General features: G+C 37.6%; 1 protein-coding gene across 1 annotated transcript in view; it reads left to right on the top strand.

Annotated features, from left to right (window-relative positions):
- Window positions 1-17,185, top strand: part of Ddx52 (DEAD (Asp-Glu-Ala-Asp) box polypeptide 52) — a 27,931-nt gene extending 10,746 nt beyond the window's left edge. The window contains exons 6-15 of the mRNA XM_005393911.2: window positions 326-437; window positions 2,350-2,422; window positions 2,977-3,180; window positions 5,350-5,440; window positions 8,157-8,279; window positions 8,408-8,558; window positions 8,706-8,781; window positions 10,060-10,131; window positions 12,456-12,548; window positions 15,454-17,185. Coding sequence (XP_005393968.1) covers window positions 326-437; window positions 2,350-2,422; window positions 2,977-3,180; window positions 5,350-5,440; window positions 8,157-8,279; window positions 8,408-8,558; window positions 8,706-8,781; window positions 10,060-10,131; window positions 12,456-12,548; window positions 15,454-15,508 — 1,050 coding nt within the window. The 3' untranslated portion in view covers window positions 15,509-17,185. The remainder of the gene's footprint in view (window positions 1-325; window positions 438-2,349; window positions 2,423-2,976; window positions 3,181-5,349; window positions 5,441-8,156; window positions 8,280-8,407; window positions 8,559-8,705; window positions 8,782-10,059; window positions 10,132-12,455; window positions 12,549-15,453) is intronic.
- Window positions 17,186-18,379: the final 1,194 nt, after the last annotated feature.

Here is an 18,379-nt window from a genome sequence, read left to right on the forward strand (position 1 = left end):
AAAAAAAAAAAAAAATACAAAACACATGCCAGGTATGAGATAATATTATAATAGCACTGTATTCTGGAAGCAGTATGTAACATGTTTAAAGAATGTTGCCTTTAGATCTTAGAACTAGTTTACTAGGTCTTGAAGTAACTGTTGTTTGTATCTCATTAGGCTTTGACATTCTAAAATGCTGACACCTCAGGTTAAACTATAGATTATTATAGGTTTGAAATGAGATAGTCAGGTGTTGGTAATAGATTTACTAATAATGTAAAAGAAGCTGTACAGTCTATCCAGGTATCTTTGCAGCTCATGTTTTTAGCATTTCCTATTTTAGATTCACCGAGAGTTAATTAAAATCTCTGAGGGAACGGGATTTAGGATACACATGATCCACAAAGCAGCAGAGGCAGCCAAGAAATTTGGACCTAAATCATCCAGGAAGTTTGGTAAGAAATTTATGCTTGGGCTGGTGTGGTGGTGAACCCCTGAAATTCCAGCAGTTTAGGATGATGAGGCAGGCAGGAGGATCACTGCAAGTTTGAGGCCAACCCTGGGCTGCACAGTAAGTTCAAGGCCAGCCTCAACTGCATAACAAGACTCTGTCTCAAAAAAATACAAACAAAAGAAATTTATCCTTGGAATGTAGAGTATGTAAAACATTTGGGAATTATAAATATCGTAATTATCACATAAGAGTTTAGTCATGTACATAATTAGTTTTATTTTTAAAGAAGCTAAACAAGATCCTCTTCCTACTGCTCCCAGTAGCTATATAAATATATACCAGTGGTGAGATAATTTTGCATGTTACCCTCTTTTATCATAGTGACATTTGGCAATTATGCCAGTTGTTGAAACTAGGGAGGGGAACCAGTAGCTGCTGTATTGTGGAGGATCACGTGGGCGATTCTCCCTGGAGGAGGAGCAGTTGTCTCCATTTTGGCTGAAGCAGGCCCTATTTCCATGTATTAATATATGCAGAGCTGGCTAGGACTTTTACTTACCCCTTCAATTGGCTTTGAGCAATGCCTATCAGTCCTGCTGAGGTTCTGATGGTAGTCTTTGAAGACGGCAGGCAGTGTTTCCTGGACACCTCCCACCCTCATTGTTCCCTTCTGTGAGGCAGGATGAGGAGATCCAGCCTCCAGAGAGGTTATAACTTCCTGGGGCTTGAAAGAGTATACATCAGAGCTAAAGCACAGACCCCAAAACATTAGATACTATCTCAGTTGTGTTATGCAAATTAGTCTTTCTGCATATCCTTCTCTCTGCATATGGCAGAGGTGATTTCAGGCCTCCTACCTGGCCCAGCTCACAGCATTCACCTGTTTCCCACCATTCTCACAGTCACCCATCCTCAAGCCACTCCCTTCACTAATTAATAAAACCTGGGATCAGCCCTGGGTCGAGGTCTTTGTTCCAGACAGCCATCATCCTGGCTGAACTTAGGGCCCCTTGGCTCCCCATAACTACAAATATGCTGTAGTGTCTTTACTCTCACCATGGGTTGCACTAAAAGTAGTAGATTGGAATTAACTCGCTAGAATTGCAATAACTTTTCCATGGGATTACAAATATAAACTTCCTGGGCCACAACTAGGACCAAAAAGGGCTCTCTATAAATATAGTGGGAAGAGGCCCACGATAATAGTGTTAAACATTCTACATACCTGAGATAGCCCTGTCCGAGTAAGAGTTTTCTGGCCCAAAATATCAGTAGTGCTGAGGTTGGAAAACCCTGCTTATGCCAGTGATTCCTAATCTGCCATGGAGTTACTCTGGCGTATAAGAATGATTACTTCCTTCTCTCCTTGTACTAGCCAGAGAATCCCCCTTCCCCTATTACTGAGGATAAAATTCCATGGCCCTTGCACATGCTAGGCAAGAGGCAAGACAAGAGCTCTACCACGGAGCCATTTCCCCAGATCATTTTACTCGTTTTGAGATACAATCTCTCTTAAGTTGCTCAGGCTGGGCTCACACTTGCAGTGCCTCAGCCTCAGCCTCCAAAACAGCTGTATTACAGGCATGCACAACAAGTGAAAATCTGCTTTTTATGTCTTTTATCTTGAGCTGCAAAAGTATTTAAAGAAAAAATTTTTCTTAAAAAAACTGCAAATCAAATTATTGGATTATATAGTGTTCTTGCCTCTTAGAAGTTGAGAAGGCTGCTCAATATAATAAAAAAAGAGGGTAGGGATATAGTAGTTTATGTTATAATGAGGAAATAAGGAAAAGCTTTTATGTGAATAACTACTTTCCCACTGAAGATTATCGACTGAAATTCAGGAGGCTTAATTCCTTAGTTCAAAAGGGTTGTCTTACTTTTGCATTTTCTACCATTTGTTTTTCCTGTAGATATTCTTGTGACTACTCCAAATCGACTCATCTATTTATTAAAGCAAGATCCACCAGGAATAGACCTGACAAGGTACAGATAATAGTTTAATGTCTTTCATGGGTGTTTTTCATTTAGTTGATTCTATTTTGTTCTTAATTGCTTATATTATTGCCCTTTGGAGCTTGCTGTCTGCCACCTGAAGTTGGTGCTTCATTAAACTCATAGGAAAAATAACTATCCAGTGTGGAAGAAAGTTACACATTTTGATTAGCAGTTAATACATAATTCCCTAGACCTTTTTATATCTTTCAGTGAAGGTAACAGGGTTCATGAGATTCATGGAAAGCTCTATCATTCCTAGTGGAACTTCATCTTTCAAGTTAATAGAATAAGTACATTTTTTTTTTTTTTGGTGCTAGGAATCGACCTCAGGACCTTGTGCTTGTTAGGCAGGCACTATACTACCGAGCTATATCCCCAGCCTTCTATCCTTTTTGTGCTATTTCTTTTTTTACTTTTTTCAGGTATGATAAAGCAGATCTTAGAACCAGCATCATGGGTTGACATTCATGTGTTCCCACAGTTTAGTGAAGTGTTTTTGTATCTTACACTGCAATATCCACAGTTACTTTGTTATCTCTTAGTGTTGAATGGCTGGTGGTAGATGAATCAGACAAACTGTTTGAAGATGGCAAAACTGGATTTAGAGACCAGCTGGCTTCCATTTTCCTGGCCTGTACATCCCACCAAGTCAGAAGAGCTATGTTCAGTGCAACTTTTGCATATGATGTTGAACAGTGGTGCAAACTCAACTTGGACAATATCATCACTGTATCCATTGGTGCAAGGTAATTGTTTTTCCACTTTGTCCCCCTAGTTTGTTTTCTTAATATGTGATTGTTTTAGGCTCAAGGAAGATAGCTTGTTAGGAATGTGACTAACATGGGAGACAGCTTTATTGATACTGTATTTTTTAAAGACAAGATTGATTAAGGGGTTTTTGTTTCATAATCATATGGAGAGTTTTATATTTTCCTATTGTTTCATCATCATGCTTTTATTTGACTTTTCTCATTCACAAAATATGACATGATCTCTGTGGACACTCAGGATTCAATTTCTCTGATGATTTATGTAAGTAAGACTAGGAGAGAAAACATATTACTGAGGCACTTGATTTCTAATGCCTTTTTAAAAAATATTTTGTAGGAGTTGTAGTTCAGTGTATAGAGCACTTATATTCCAGGTATGGGGCCCTAGGGTCAATCCCTAGCACCACTAAAAAAATTAAAGATGAAAAAGGAAGTAAATTGAGGGGGAGCATTTCAGGCTAAATAGATGTACGGGTAAAAAAAAAAACAAAGTTCAAGGAATTTATGATATTGAGACCTGACAGAATATCATGAAACCAATGAAACAGTAAGTATAAAGACTATAGATATATGAAAAGTGCTTATAATACCACATAAGTGAAAAAGAAAATTGTACATATTATAGGTATAGGCATATACCTATAGCCTCAGCTGTTCAGGAATCTGAAGCAGGAGTTCTCAAGTTCAGGAGCACAAGGTTGAGAAATAAATCTCAAAGAGAGAAGCAGATTGGACAAGGTATTCTTTACCCTGTCTACTTTCAACTTAAAACTTCTATGTATATAGAAAGAAACCAGAAAACTATACCATAAACATGATTTAAGGCAGAAAATAGAATGGGAAAAGTATTTATCACATAGTATCATAGGTTGGAGCATCGTATAAAGTATTATAAAGCCCTAATACAGTTCTCATCCCCACTTGTCAGTCTAAATAAACCCACACTAATGACAAAAAAAATTTATTCATATATAATATTTAAAATGTTCCCCAAGGTAGAAAATTCATGTTAGGACTAACTTCAGAGACAGTGCTTGAACTCATGGGTTAACAAGAAAGACCATGTAATTTACTAATCTGTAATGACAAAACGACTTGCCCCGCAGCAGGAATAGTTTGTGTTTGAGTTTCTGTGTCTGAAGTACCATGTCCTTTGAAAATCCCACAGCTCACAGCCTCTACCTTTGGGCCCTGTGGCACTACAGTTGGCTCCAGAGTTGCTCAGAAAAGGGACAAGATGCAGCTGGCAGTGACCTGGGGCACTAGGGTGGTAGAGATAAGAGAGAAGAAAGAATTTAGGCTGAGAGCTGCACTGCAGGGATGTATTAGTAGCCGGGTGTGTAAGCTCTCCTCAGTGGGGAGGGGCTGCTTATCACCTTCTGAAGACTCAAGGCCAAAGCCACTTTGTACGCAACAGTGATACTACACTGCTAAACCACCAGCCAGTAGGGTATCTTTTAAATATTCCCTGTTGCAATCATAATTATTGCTTTTTAAAAATTTAGGAATTTATATAATCAGTTTGCTACCCAAATGCTACATAGCACTGTTAATCTTTTGGTGTTAAATGTTCCTCTAGACATTTCTGTGCAGAGATTTTTTTGGTATGTTTAGATAGTTGTTATTCTACTATACATAAGATTTTATGTCCCTTTTATACTTAACATATAAACATACTTTCCATGTTAAAAAAAATGTTCTCATTATTTTACCCAGTAATTTAACACTTTCTTGGTTTTGTTGTTTGTTGATTTGGTTTGGTTTGGGGATCTTTGTTTTTGTTTTTGTTTTTGTTTTTGTATTGTTTTTTGAGACAGGGTCTTGCTATGTAAGTCCAGGCTGTCCTTGAACTCATTACATAGGCTGGTCTTTAAACTCATGGTGATCTTCCTGCCTCAGCATCCCAAGCGCTGGGATTATAGGTGTGCACCACCACCTCCAGGCTATATCACATTATTGTTTGAATAAAATATTTTAAAGGATCCATTTTGCCTTCAAATGAAAGTATAAATAATTAAGTACTTATGTTGGCCATGGAAAAGTTGATTCTGTTGGAGTCATGTATAAATTTTTTCATTTATTTTAGAGTTCATAGGGAAAGCAAAAATTGGCTTTTGTTAACTATAAGGTACATTTTCTTTTCAGGAATTCTGCAGTAGAGACTGTAGAACAAGAACTTCTCTTTGTTGGGTCTGAGACAGGAAAACTTCTGGCCATGAGAGAACTTGTTAAAAAGGTATATTTAGACTACATTCTTGAATTTTGGTAAACTTGACCAAGCCTTATATTACAGTGGGAGGCCCAGCATTATATCATTAGCATTATGCATCATATTTAGTAATCCAGTGGTAGTAAGTCTTCTGTTCCTGGCTCAGAGTAGTTTAAGAGCAGATTTACTGAAAATGCCTCAAAAGCTACATTTTCTCTAATCTGCATATATATGGCCCCTTCTTCCCCGCCATCCCTTTGCTAGTTTGTTACAGAAGAACTGGAATGGTGTAGAATGAGTAAAACATTGAATTGTTTTTTTCTTTTTTTATTCTTTAATATGTATTGAGTAGAAGCATAGTTAAAATTAAGTTAAATAATGGGGGGGATGAGGGTCAGGCTAGGGAGTTAAAAAAAATGTAAGTCCTAAATCCTATTCCCTGGACTTTAGCCTTACTTAGGGGATAAAATAATTGCATCTGTGTACTATAATTTGTGTAAAGTGCCATGAAAGTCTAAAAGAGCATTTTTCTTAAGCATCCATCAAATCATGATGGGGCTTTCAGAATGGCCTTGATTGATTGGGGAAAACCTTCTAGCAGAATGCTACTAATCTGAGCCTTGAAAGGTCTGTATGGCAAAGGGGAAGAGTATTACAGTCTGAGAGAGCAGCCTGAATAAAGAAAGCTTGAAGAGGTGGAGATGAACACTATTATCAGGTTAATAATGTCCTTTATTTATTGCGGACTGATCAGGTCTTCAATCTCCCAAACGAGTGTATGGCAAAGGCTAAATAGAGGCAAATGGAATGAATTCAGGGCTCCAGGAGGATCAAAGCCTTCTCACAGAATTTGAGATTTTCTCAGGGCTAAGACCAAGACCTTCTCTGGGTGGCCCATATTTATTTGATTATCAGAAGGGAGGAGAGTACTCAAGAAGAGCAGAATTACTCAAGGACTTCTCCGAGTAAGGTATTAAATTAATCCTTAATAAGGATTAAGTTAATCCACCCAGGAGTGAGAAGCCTGAGGCTATAGTCTTTATCTAGTTGAGATCTCCAGCTGTTCTTGGCTGTGATCTTGTCTTACCCTTTGAGGCTTTCTGGCTTCATCTGCCATTATAGGTTTTAGTAGGGATTAGTGACTCACAGAGGTTCACTTACTATGATTCTGTCACCCACTTCCAGACAAGTAGCCTAGGCTTTGGACAGATTCACAAGTAAACATAAAAAGCCCATTGTTTAATTTAAGTCCTGCTTTGGGCTGCTTCATAGCAGTCTCCATCACACCATGTGTTTGGAGACTAATGAAGTTACTTGTACAAGACAAACAGTTAAAGGTAGGGCATTTAAAATCAGGGTGGATAGGAAAGTTAGGGTCAGGTTGAGAGAGACCACTAGATAGCTTTGACGAAAGTGACCACGTAATTTTTAAAAAATATAGTCGAAAAATATGTAAGATGGTAAGGAAAAGGCTGAAAGTAATGAAAATACCAGGCTGTTAAATAAGGATATGCAGAGATGAGGAAGAAGTAAATGAGCATGACAGCGTTAGTGGAGGAATATCCAGAAGAATTCCAACATGCAAGAGAAAGGTGTTCCCACGTACCTGGTGACTACAGAAGTGGTGTGCTCTAGAAGTTAGATTATGGGCTGTGGAGCCAGAAGCCTGGATTGAAATTCTAGCCCACCCATTCTACCTTTGGGTTACTTACTGCCTCTCTGTTCCACAGTTTCTTCGTTTGTCAAGTGGGATAATCTGTACTTCCTAAAATTGTTTTAGGATTTGAGTTAATACAAACATGGTACTTAAAAGTAGTTCTTGGCACATAGTGAATGCATGTGATTTGCCACTGGGAAACTTAAGATCTTCACAGATACTCAGATGAAGATAATACATCAGAGAATTTTAGCCATGTTAGAAAACCTTGGGTTGGCTTTAGCCTAGCAGTTCCTCCCGAATTCCTACCTGTTAGAAAACCTCATAGCTTTCCTTAGATTCCAAATGGGTATGTAAAACAAAATTAAAGTACTGCCAGATTCAGTGACCACCCCTCCCTGTAATTCCAGATACTCAGAAACCAGAAGCAGGAGGATTACAAGTTCAAGACCAGCCTGACCAATTTAATGAGACTTTGTCTCAAAATAAAAAGGGCTAGAGATGTACATACTGTAACTCAGCGATAGAGTACCCCACCTCAATAAAAGCTAAAAAGCCCTGATGTGGACGTTCAAAGATAAAGAAAGCTGGTCTAAGAGAGAGGTAGGGTTTGATGATACAAATGGTAAAAATAATTTGCTTAGAGCACTTGACACAGTAAGGTAAAGACTATATTGAAAGAAGTTAGCTCAAAGGACTGAGATGTGAGAAAATGCCAAAATTAGAATTAAACAATTAAAGAGACACAATTCGATTATAAGCAGAACCAAAGTTCTGAGGCATATAAGCCAAGATGATTTTTTCAGAGTGAGCATCCATTATTGGAAGAAAGCAAAGAAGGATTGATTGGACCAATTTATTGGAATTAGCAAAGTGGTGAATACAATTCAAATTGAGGGGAAGGAACCCATTGTAGAGAACAGATGGTGGGAAAGATGGAAACAGAGTTAGACCACTGGACTTAGAAATTTGATAATGAAAGCACTTGATTGAATGGACTGCTTTTGTGAACTAAAATCGTATGAAATACTGATCATATTCTTGCTTATGAGTTGTGTGTGCCAATTTTTACCATCTTTTTTTCAGGGTTTCAATCCACCTGTTCTTGTTTTTGTCCAGTCCATTGAAAGGGCTAAAGAACTTTTTCATGAGCTCATATATGAAGGTATTAATGTGGATGTTATTCATGCAGAAAGAACACAGCAACAGGTGAAGTCAAATGTATATTTTTAAAACTATAATGAACTACTTAATTTTAAGATACTGATGTTAAATTTATGAAGTACCTATTTTCCACTCTTAGAATTGTACTAAAACATATATATTTTCTTAACTAGAGAGATAACACAGTTCACAGCTTCAGAGCAGGAAAAATCTGGGTTCTTATTTGTACAGCCTTGCTTGCAAGAGGGATTGATTTTAAAGGTGTGAACTTGGTCATCAATTACGATTTTCCAACCAGCTCAGTGGAATATATCCATAGAATAGGTGAGTTGCCTTTTTTTCTTTGCCTGTCACCCACTCGTATGTCTTAGCTCCTTTACTGTTCTCTTCAGACATACTCAGTATGTGACTCCTGAGAGTTCCTTTCACCTCAAAAAAATGTTTTTTTTTTTATGGCCTGATTTCTCTTAGGTCGAACTGGAAGAGCAGGGCATAAGGGAAAAGCTGTTACATTTTTTACTGAAGATGACAAACCATTATTAAGAAGGTAATTTCGGAAAATAGTAGTATTCAGGTGACAGAATTGCTTCATTATTTTTGTATTGTGTATTCTAGTAACAGATAATTACAAAATAGCTGTGTACCAGATTGCATTAATGGTATTAGTCAACTAAATTTTTAGCCACAAGAAAGGAAAAATGATCAAAGAGCCTTGTTTTTGCCCTTATGTTATTAGAACTTGGAAATACTCAAAACAGAGTGTTCGGTTTTAAGTTTCAGATTCACAGGACTCTTCTAATAGCCAACCATTGATGGAGATTACAGTATAATACTAAGGTTTTGAAGTAGTGTATAGTTTTTAATAGTTTCTTAGCCCACTTAGGCTTCTCTCTTACCATGGCACATCCTTCCCATTACAGTTGGGGTAAGAGGGAATTTTATGTTTAGTCACAGAATCATTTGCCATATAGGAAAAACTGTTTTAGTAACATTCCAACTTTTGTCCATTGTAGCCTTCTGAAGCCTAGGTAACATACTTTTAGAAACTTGGATCTTAATTTATCCCATCACTGTAGGTTTTAATGTAGAGGATGGGTTTCCTGTATTTTGACTATCTGCAGTAATTTTTGGTTGATGATAATTGAGAAGCACTTCACATTTCTAACAAATGAAATTTAGTTATGGCCAAAGGGCATTTGTACTTTATCTGTTTATCAGTTCTGATAAAGATTTTCACCTGTACCCCCTGAGCTTTGGCTGTCAGTCTTTGTACAGCTTTGAGTAGACTTTCATATGTGCATGTTTAGCATGTGAATTCCAACAGCCTAAAGCCACCTCAGGTCTCCTTAGCAACCCCATGCTTCTAACTCTGATGACCTCAACATCAGTGTAACTATATACCTTAGTTTTCCATCTATAAAATGGGGATAATGATAGCATTTTACTGCATAGGGTTGTGAGGAGTAAGTTAACATGAAAGAAAAATTTATAATGCCAACCCCATAGTAAGCAGTTACTTAATAAGTTTAGGCTTGACTCTGGCTTCATTCTGTGTTTTCTCTAAGGCTGGGCCTACTAGTTTTTTTAAGACTTGATTAATATTGAAATAACTGCTATCTAAAATTATTCATCAATGCCTTGATTTCAGCCCAGTGAATAGTTCTCTCAGCAGCCCAGCATGGGTACATTAAGTGATAACTGATGTCAGAACATTTTACTTTAGTACTTTGTATAATCTTAGTTCCTCTTATCTTGTGCATAAAGTTTTATACATAAACATCAGTTTGACAAGAGATAAGTTTATGTTTATGGGTTCCTTTTTCAGTGTTGCCAATGTTATCCAGCAGGCCGGTTGTCCTGTACCAGAATACATAAAAGGTTTTCAGAAACTACTAAGGTATATCTTGAGTTTACCTGAGCTTCTTTTTGTCTTTGCAAATATATTCTTGCTTTTTATTGTTTTCTTGACGTTTATTTATTTTATAATAAGTATTATCCCAAAGCAGTACTGTACATTGTTTAGTTTTACATGTTTTTGAGCTTATGTACAATATTTCTCTACTTAGGATAAGATTACATCCCAATAAACTCATTATGAGTTGAAAATTTTTTAAGTTGAAAATGTATTTAATACACCTCACATACAAAACATCATAGCTTAGCAACCCAGTACAGATACACTGTAGAGTGTCAGTTGCTTACCTTATCCACTCTAGCGTATCTGTTGCTGCCCAGCATTGCAGAGGAGTATGGCACCACATAGTGCTAGCTGGAAAAAGGTTAGAATTCAAAGGACAGTTTTTACTGAATGTGTATCACTTTTGTACCATCATAAAATGAAAAAAATTCTAAGTCAAATCATTGTTTTGAAGCTGGGCATGGTGGCGCATGCCTGTAATCCCAGCACTCAGGAGGCTGAGGTAGGAGGATCATTGCGAGTTCAAGACCAGCCTGGGCTACAAAGTGAGCTCAAGGTCAGGCTGAACTTCATAACAAGACCTTGTCTCAAGAAAGACCAAAAAAAAAAAAAAGTCATTGTTGGGGACTGCCTAGAAGTAGTATCAAACTAGATATGTTCTTTTATTTTCTGTTCTTGTTCAAAGTTAATGTTTGTATTTTAACTAATAAGGATCAAATGGAAGGGATCAAACTGAGGGCCTCATGTATGAAAGGCAAGCACTCTACAACTGAGCTATATTTCTAGTCCTTGATTTTTCTGTATTGTGGAAAAATACATATAAAACTCACCAGCTTGGTGAGGAGGTAATATGCTATTTTTGACAACCCTTAGGCTGTAACTACTTATTAGATCCTTCTTGCATATCTCTGTCTTCCTGAGAAACCACTTTGAAGATACCACCACATATTACAGCAGCCATTGATATTTTCCTACTAATCTATCCATAACTGTGTTAAGTTTGTAATGTTCCTATCCTATTTCATAATGTATGTTTATTATTATGTGTTTCCTACAACAACCATTGAGAATAGTTAATGATTTTTCAATAGGTCACTCATGTATAGCTCTATTTATTTTCTTTAGAAGCCACATTGAAGATACCAAAGTATAGCACAACTCTTGATAATCTCCTACCTCTTTTGTCTCTAACTCACTATTATTTGTCTATTTGTTTTCCTGAGAAACTATTTTGTAGATAATAATATGTAAAACGATAACCATTGATAATTTCCTATCATTTTGTCTGTAATTTGCTAAGTCCCCCCTATTATTATGTTATCCTTCTTTTATTCTTTAAAATAAAAATTAAAAAAAAAAAACCAGCTTAACCTTTTTTATCTTAACCATTTTTAAGCACATAGTTCAGTGTATTAACTCCCACCGTCCGCTCCTTTCTGCTTACAAAACTGCCATTCTGTATCCATTGAACAGTAATTCTTGATTCTTCCCTGCCCCTAGGCCTGGCAACTAGCATTCTAATTTCTCTTTGATTTTGACTGCTGTAAGCACATCATATGAGTAGAATTCATATAGTATTTGTCTTTGGGGGAATTACTTTATTTAGCCTAGTGTCTTCAAGGTTCATCCATTTGTATAGTCAGAATTTCCTTCCTTTTTAAGGCTGAATAATACTCCATTGTATGCATATATCACATTTTACTTACCCATTTATCGGTTGATGGACACTTAGTTTGCTTCCATGTAACTATGTGAATAATGCCGCCATGAATGTGCGTGTACATATAGTTCTTCATGCACTTTTGGTTTTACATTCTCTTTACACATTATAGGTCAAGCATTAATTATAGAGTATTTTTAAGATTAAAAATTTTTTCATGTTCATATTCATGACTTATTTCCTTCCCAGTTTTTTCATCCGTGAAATTTTAAATATTGAGATTTTTTTTAAAAACTATTCAGTGTGAGTGAAACACACTTAGAGTTATCTCAGTTCTTAAGATGAACAAAAAATTAATTGGTCAAAATCAAACTCTAATGCTTACTGATATAGGCTATAATATTTCCATAAGACACATTTTAGTAACAGTCAGTAGCTTTTTGAAAGATTTGATTGAATTTATCATCCCTTGAGATAGCTAAGTGTCGTTGGGTAATTTCGTTTATTAAAGTAGATACTGCCCTACGTTAAATCTGTAAGTAGTTAAAAAATGAATTTTGGGATCAAGAATCAGAACTAGTTTTAGCTTTAGTTTTCCTAAATGAAGTTTCACCTAATTTATTTCCTTTCTTTGTAACTTCAGCAAACAAAAGAAAAAGATGATTAAGAAACCATTGGAAAGGGAGAGTATTAGCACAACTCCAAAGTATTTCTTAGAGCAAGATAAAGGTAAACGGTAAGTATATATATGGTAAGAAATTAAACAGTTAATGTTTGACTCTTACAGTTATGATAGGCAAAATTTTTCTTCAGATAAACTTTTAGAGGTAGAATTAATACAGCCCATTGTAGAATTTGATGTAAAAAAATTACCCCAGGTTGCCTTTTATTTGGGAACTTGGCTGACTGAATCTTGGAATTTTTCTGTAAATCTAGGTTTTTTTTCCATATTTGAAAACATGGTTTCAGTTCACTATGAATTGTCCACTATGTCCGCATAGCGTGGATCAGGACATGCTACTGAAGCTGATACACTGATCAAGCCTTCCTTAAAGTTTCCTGTTCTGGGCCAGATTTCAGTATAATGTTAGGCTTATGCTGAAGCACACTGTAACCTCTAACAAGTAGTACCTGGGTAAATTTATACCGGCTTGGCCTAGTTTGGTGATGTTTTGTTTTATTTTTTTGAGATAGGGTTTCGCTATGCAATTCAGGCTGGCTTTGAACTCACTTTGTAGCCCAGGGTGGCCTCAAACTCACAGCCATCCTCCTGCCTCAGCGTCCTAAGTGCTGGGATTACAGGCATGCACCACCACACCTGGCTTGGCCTAGTTCTTGCGGTTTTTAAAGTATAATTCTTGTAGAATACATACAAGTCTACCTTATTTTGCACAAAGTGTTAGGACTACATGTTTTGGTAGAGGTAGGCCAAAAGTATTCTGAACAGTAGTAGTCTTTCCACTATTTAAGGAAAATGATACTCTTCAAAGTCCTCCATTACTAGATTAATATATGCTGTAAAAGAATTGCCTCATTCTAATAGTTTCTTTAGAGAGAGAATGTGTTTCCTGAAAATGTCATCAATATCCTAGGATACTACATACTGTTGTGAAATAAACTAATGCTTCTTTCCATTGCCTTACATCCATTCCCTGAAAATGATCAGAAAAAAAGTGTTCGTTAGCTACAAGGTGCTTAGTGGTAATAAAGTACACAAATGAATATACAACAAGCTACCTTTCCTGAAGATAGGAAGAGAGGTTAATATCCATAAAAAGTTAGTGATTTTAATTAGAGATTAGAAAAAGGCAAGATTATTATGGATAGGCATAGTTACAGGAAGGTTGAAGGAGGCAAAACGATCTTGGGGCAAGGAAAAGGAACAGGGTGAAGAAAGGCACGGAAGCTGGTATGTATTTTCCTTGTAAGGGGGCCCAGAGTCTTACGTGACATTTTGATGTACACTGAGGAAGGTAGTGTTCAGTTGAGGTGTACACAATGCCTCAAAGTTTTAGTGCACTTTTAAGATTGGGGGTGAAGAATAAATGCCACAGACTCAACAAAAATGTCACATGAAAGGCTAATAATTTTAATTGCACTTTACTTACTCTGTTTTGTGAATTAATAATATAGTATTTATTTTGGTTTTTGTGGTGACAGTTTCTGGGTGACACTTAGACCAGTAAGAGAGGCAGGGAACATGGGAGGGGTTCACAGCAGAACTGTCATGCATGCATCAGAACATTCTTTGTATGGTCTTGCAGCTAAAATTAGAAATGCAGTCCTTTCGGGCACTGAGCAGCACTGCTGTGAGCGTTTACATAGGATGAAAACCAGCTAGAGCAGGGGTGGAGACAGGGTGCATGTTTGAGACCTGCATTATGGACTTTGGGATTTTTATTGTTGTTGGTTTTTTTCATTAATCAGCTAGAGTGTAAGATGGTGTCTGGGTTGAAATTTAATAAAATACATCAATTTTTTTTATGTTTCTAAGGCTTTTGTTGTTGTATAGTACTGGGAATTGAACCTAGGGCCTCAGGCATACTAGACAAGCACTCTGCCACTGAGTCATGTCCCCAGTTCAGTTCCAGGGTCATTGAAACTTAGCAGTGTGAAGATTTGGAGGACATTTGGTATAAGTCTTGTCATATCTGCCTAAAATGTTTTCTTTTTTCATTTTTTTACATTTAAAAGCCATCATTCTTAAAGCATGTAAATAAGACCCATCCTGATCTGCTGGTGGCTTACCTCTCCACTATAGATGTTCCTTCAATGATCCTTCCCATGCCTGGAGTCCCAGTTCCTTCCCTCACTGATAACTCTTACGCTGAAGTGGTTCAGCCCCACTGCCCATTATTGTTGCCTAGTGGACTTGAATTCAGGGACTGTAAGCTGAACTTGTTATAACTGGAGTTGGGGACGGAACACTGAATTTGGAGTCAGGGAATTGATTCTGATACTTTTGTATGTGACTTTGGACAGTTTACTTCAACTCTCATGTCTTCTTCCCCCAATGGAAATAATTATATAAATTATAAAAGTTGCTGCTTTGCGCTGGTGAGTGGAGTAAATGAGTTATTATATACTAAAGAACTTACAGTATACAGGCATTCTTGAAATTATTTTCCTTTTCCTGTGTTACACTTAGCAGTTATTGGTTAGTTAGTAGTGAATAGTTAATGGCATTTACTATTCACAAGGCTCTGCAGTCAAAAACTGTTGGGGTTCATGTCTAATGGTTATTGTGTGTGATGATTGACAAGTTGTTAACCACTCTGTTCCTCATTTTCTCCATCTGCAAAATGAAACTGATAGAATTTTCATAAGTCAATAGTAAAATTACCCAAGTTAATGCATGTGAAACAATACTTAGTAAGCACTGAATCAATATGAACTTCCATTATTAGCTCAGAATCAATCTTTAATACTTTATAAAGTGTAGTTTATTGTGATGTTACTGTCTCATTTAGGTAATAGCGATTTTCTGAAGGGCAAAGACCATTTTTAATGCATCATTGTGTTCCTCGTGCTGCATATACTTTGATATACAGTAGGTTTCATTATATGTTTATTAAATTCTCAGTTACAGGAAAGTAAGTATATAGAGAATATCTGATCCAACTTTTATTTTCTTTTCACAGGAAAAAGGTCACTGGCCAGAAGAGCAAGAAGGTAGCTCTTGAAAACAAAAGTTAAAAAACAGACTTTTTAAAGACTATCACAGAAATGTAATTTTATGGTCCCAGCATGAATGTTCTTCACATAGAATACTTCAGGGCTTGTAATCACTGCTACCAAACATTTGGAATCAACTGCAAGTACATAAAACTGTGAGGAATGATCCTAAACTATTAATGTATCATGTCAGATTTTAATTAAGGTGAAAACTGTACAATGGAAACTGCATTCATTGATACTTCTGTGGTTGAATCCAGAGAGATACTTCTTATAGAAGAACAAAACCTTATGCTAAATAACACCCAAATGTGGTGAACTCTTAAGCATTTTTCCCTTCAAGTGTGAAGGAAAGTGTGATGTATGCCATGGAGAGACATCAGGAACACAATTTAAAATAAAGCCTTAAGAAAGCCTTAAGATTGTTCCTCCTACCCCTTCACACAATTATTTGCTTTTTTTTTCTGGATGGACAAAAAACAACAGCTAGCTACCAGATAGAAACCTACTGCTTCTTTACTATTAATTTGTTGATAGCCTTTGGTGTGTGAACAGTAGAGATGTGTCATGTGTGGCTGGTGTTCAAGTTCCCTAAAATTGTAAATTGTTTGGTCTATTAAGTATCCTTATACCTCATTGGTAAGATGCTTGCACTTAGCCGTCATAATGTTGGAGCTACAAGACGATGATCAGCCTCTCCCTTCATCCTCCGTCATTTAATCATGCTCCTTCCTGTCTCTTCATTCAAGATGATTTCGTTCAAAACTGATAAATCATTTATCTGGATAAGGAGGGAAGTTCATGTTGTTCTGTACACTTCTGGCCTCATTCTCTTACAGCTTCTCTTTCCTGAGGCTTGATGGCCCTTCATCCTTATGAGCACATGGTGACTGAGGCTATTGTTGATAAGCCACGTTTGTTTCAGTTACTAGTTTTGTACAGTAGAATTTAAAAACACTTTATACAATAAGGCACTTAAACTGGTGCCCTGGAATGACACAATCATTATCCATATCACCACAATACTATATGGGGAACTCCTCAGCAGCTTTTGAATTAAACTTGGTTTACTTGACCTTCTGTTCTAGAGTCAGAACAGGTACACTCTGCCTTGAATACAGCAGATGGGATAAAAACTGCTTATCTTACAAATACATGGTTTTTTGTTCTTATGAAGAGATCCTCGTTCAGCATATATTCTGGAGATATATGTAATCCATTTTTTTCATCTCTGAAACTATATATATCCCAAGTAGGAAGTCTAGCACTGTGCTTGAAACTACTATAGTAAATCCACAACAAATATTCCTTTATAAGCTCTTAAGATTTTTGTAGGAATATAAAGCTTGATAATTACTCCTGCCTCTACAGTTAACAGTGGAGAAAAGTGAATGAACAAAGAGTGTGCAAATGCTATTAGATACAAGGCCATGTTGGGGAAGCACCGTGGGGATGCCGTCTAACCCAGATCCAGGATATCATGGAAGGCTAACATCCTGAATTGAGTCCTGCAGATTCAGAAATTAATAAGCAAAGAAAATGAACAAAGTATCCCAGGCACAAAGATCATATCTTCTGCAATCTTTGAAATATTCCCTTATTTTTTTCTTTTTAAGTATTCTATCCTGTGTAACCACCCTATCCGCATCAATTTATTTTGTCAATCGATTAATTCTGACATTAAACTCCTTTATACCATTTGGAGCTATCTGCTATGTAAATCTCAGCTTTGCCCAAGTAAAGAGGGGTGAAATGAGTGAATGGACATCTAAGATGAGGAATATACAATAACTGAATAGCTGGTGCAAGTGAAAGGGGCAAGGACTTTGGAGTGAAACTGACTTGTGTCTGTTCTGGCCCTACTGCTTATAGCTGCATGATCTGGGCAAGTTACAATTGATTTAGATTGATTTTTTTCATCTGTAAAATGCCAATACCCTTAGACGCCCTGAGTTTTTAAATGCACATAAAGTTCCTGACTAGTGAGTTACACTCAGTAAGTAATAACTTAATACAAATTGTTTCTCCGTCAAAGACCTGAGGCAAGAGTGGAAGAACAAAAAAAGGCTAATTACAATTAATTCATTACTTGGGAGCTCAAAAGTTTCACTTGTATTTTACTTCTAGGTGTTAGTTTGATGGGCGGGGAAGGAGAGGGTGGGAAACACGCCCTGATAGGTCAGGCTAATTGTGCCCCACACATACACACCACCGTTTTTGTCCCAGGCTGAAAGAATAGGAAAAACAAAGGGCCTACAAGTGGCATGATGGCAGAGTCGATCCCAAGAATAGTGCACCTCGGAGGTTTTTTAATGTGGATTGGACTTGGGTGTTGTTGGTTGGCTTACTAAAATCTTAAATACCTTTGGTGTCTTGAGATGGCTGCCAAAAGGAAGCTGCGGCGTACCAGGGAAAGTGTAGAGAGGGCTGATCACGAACTGGCGCTGTTAAGGGCCCACCCAGGATCCATCTACTCTTGATGCGTAAGGAGTAACAATGAAAGAACACCCGTGTACCCATTATCGAGTTTAAAAATTAGAACTCCGCCTCTGCACTGATCGATGTGCGCATTTGCAGAGGATAGCAACGGGCCTGCAGTGGGGCTTTCCCAGACAAAGCATCAGCTCACTCCCGGGGCCGCCCACCAGCCCCGAGCCTGCGTTGCACCTGTAACCCCCGCCACCCGCTCCGGCTCACGTGACAAGCGCCGCTCGGCCGGGCGCGGGCTCACGTGGGCTCGCGGCCCCGCCCCTTCTGCCGGGCGAGGTGGGGCCTGGCGTTTGCCCCGGAAGTGGCTGTCTTCAGCTGACAGCTGCTGGCGCCGCGGCGGCCGGCCTGAGGAAGATGGCGCTGCGGCCGGGAGCAGGAGCTGGCGGCGGGGCTGCGGGCGCT

The sequence above is a fragment of the Chinchilla lanigera genome, unplaced genomic scaffold (assembly GCF_000276665.1).
Source record: "Chinchilla lanigera isolate Chin_1 unplaced genomic scaffold, ChiLan1.0 scaffold00050, whole genome shotgun sequence".
Lineage (NCBI taxonomy): Eukaryota > Metazoa > Chordata > Mammalia > Rodentia > Chinchillidae > Chinchilla > Chinchilla lanigera.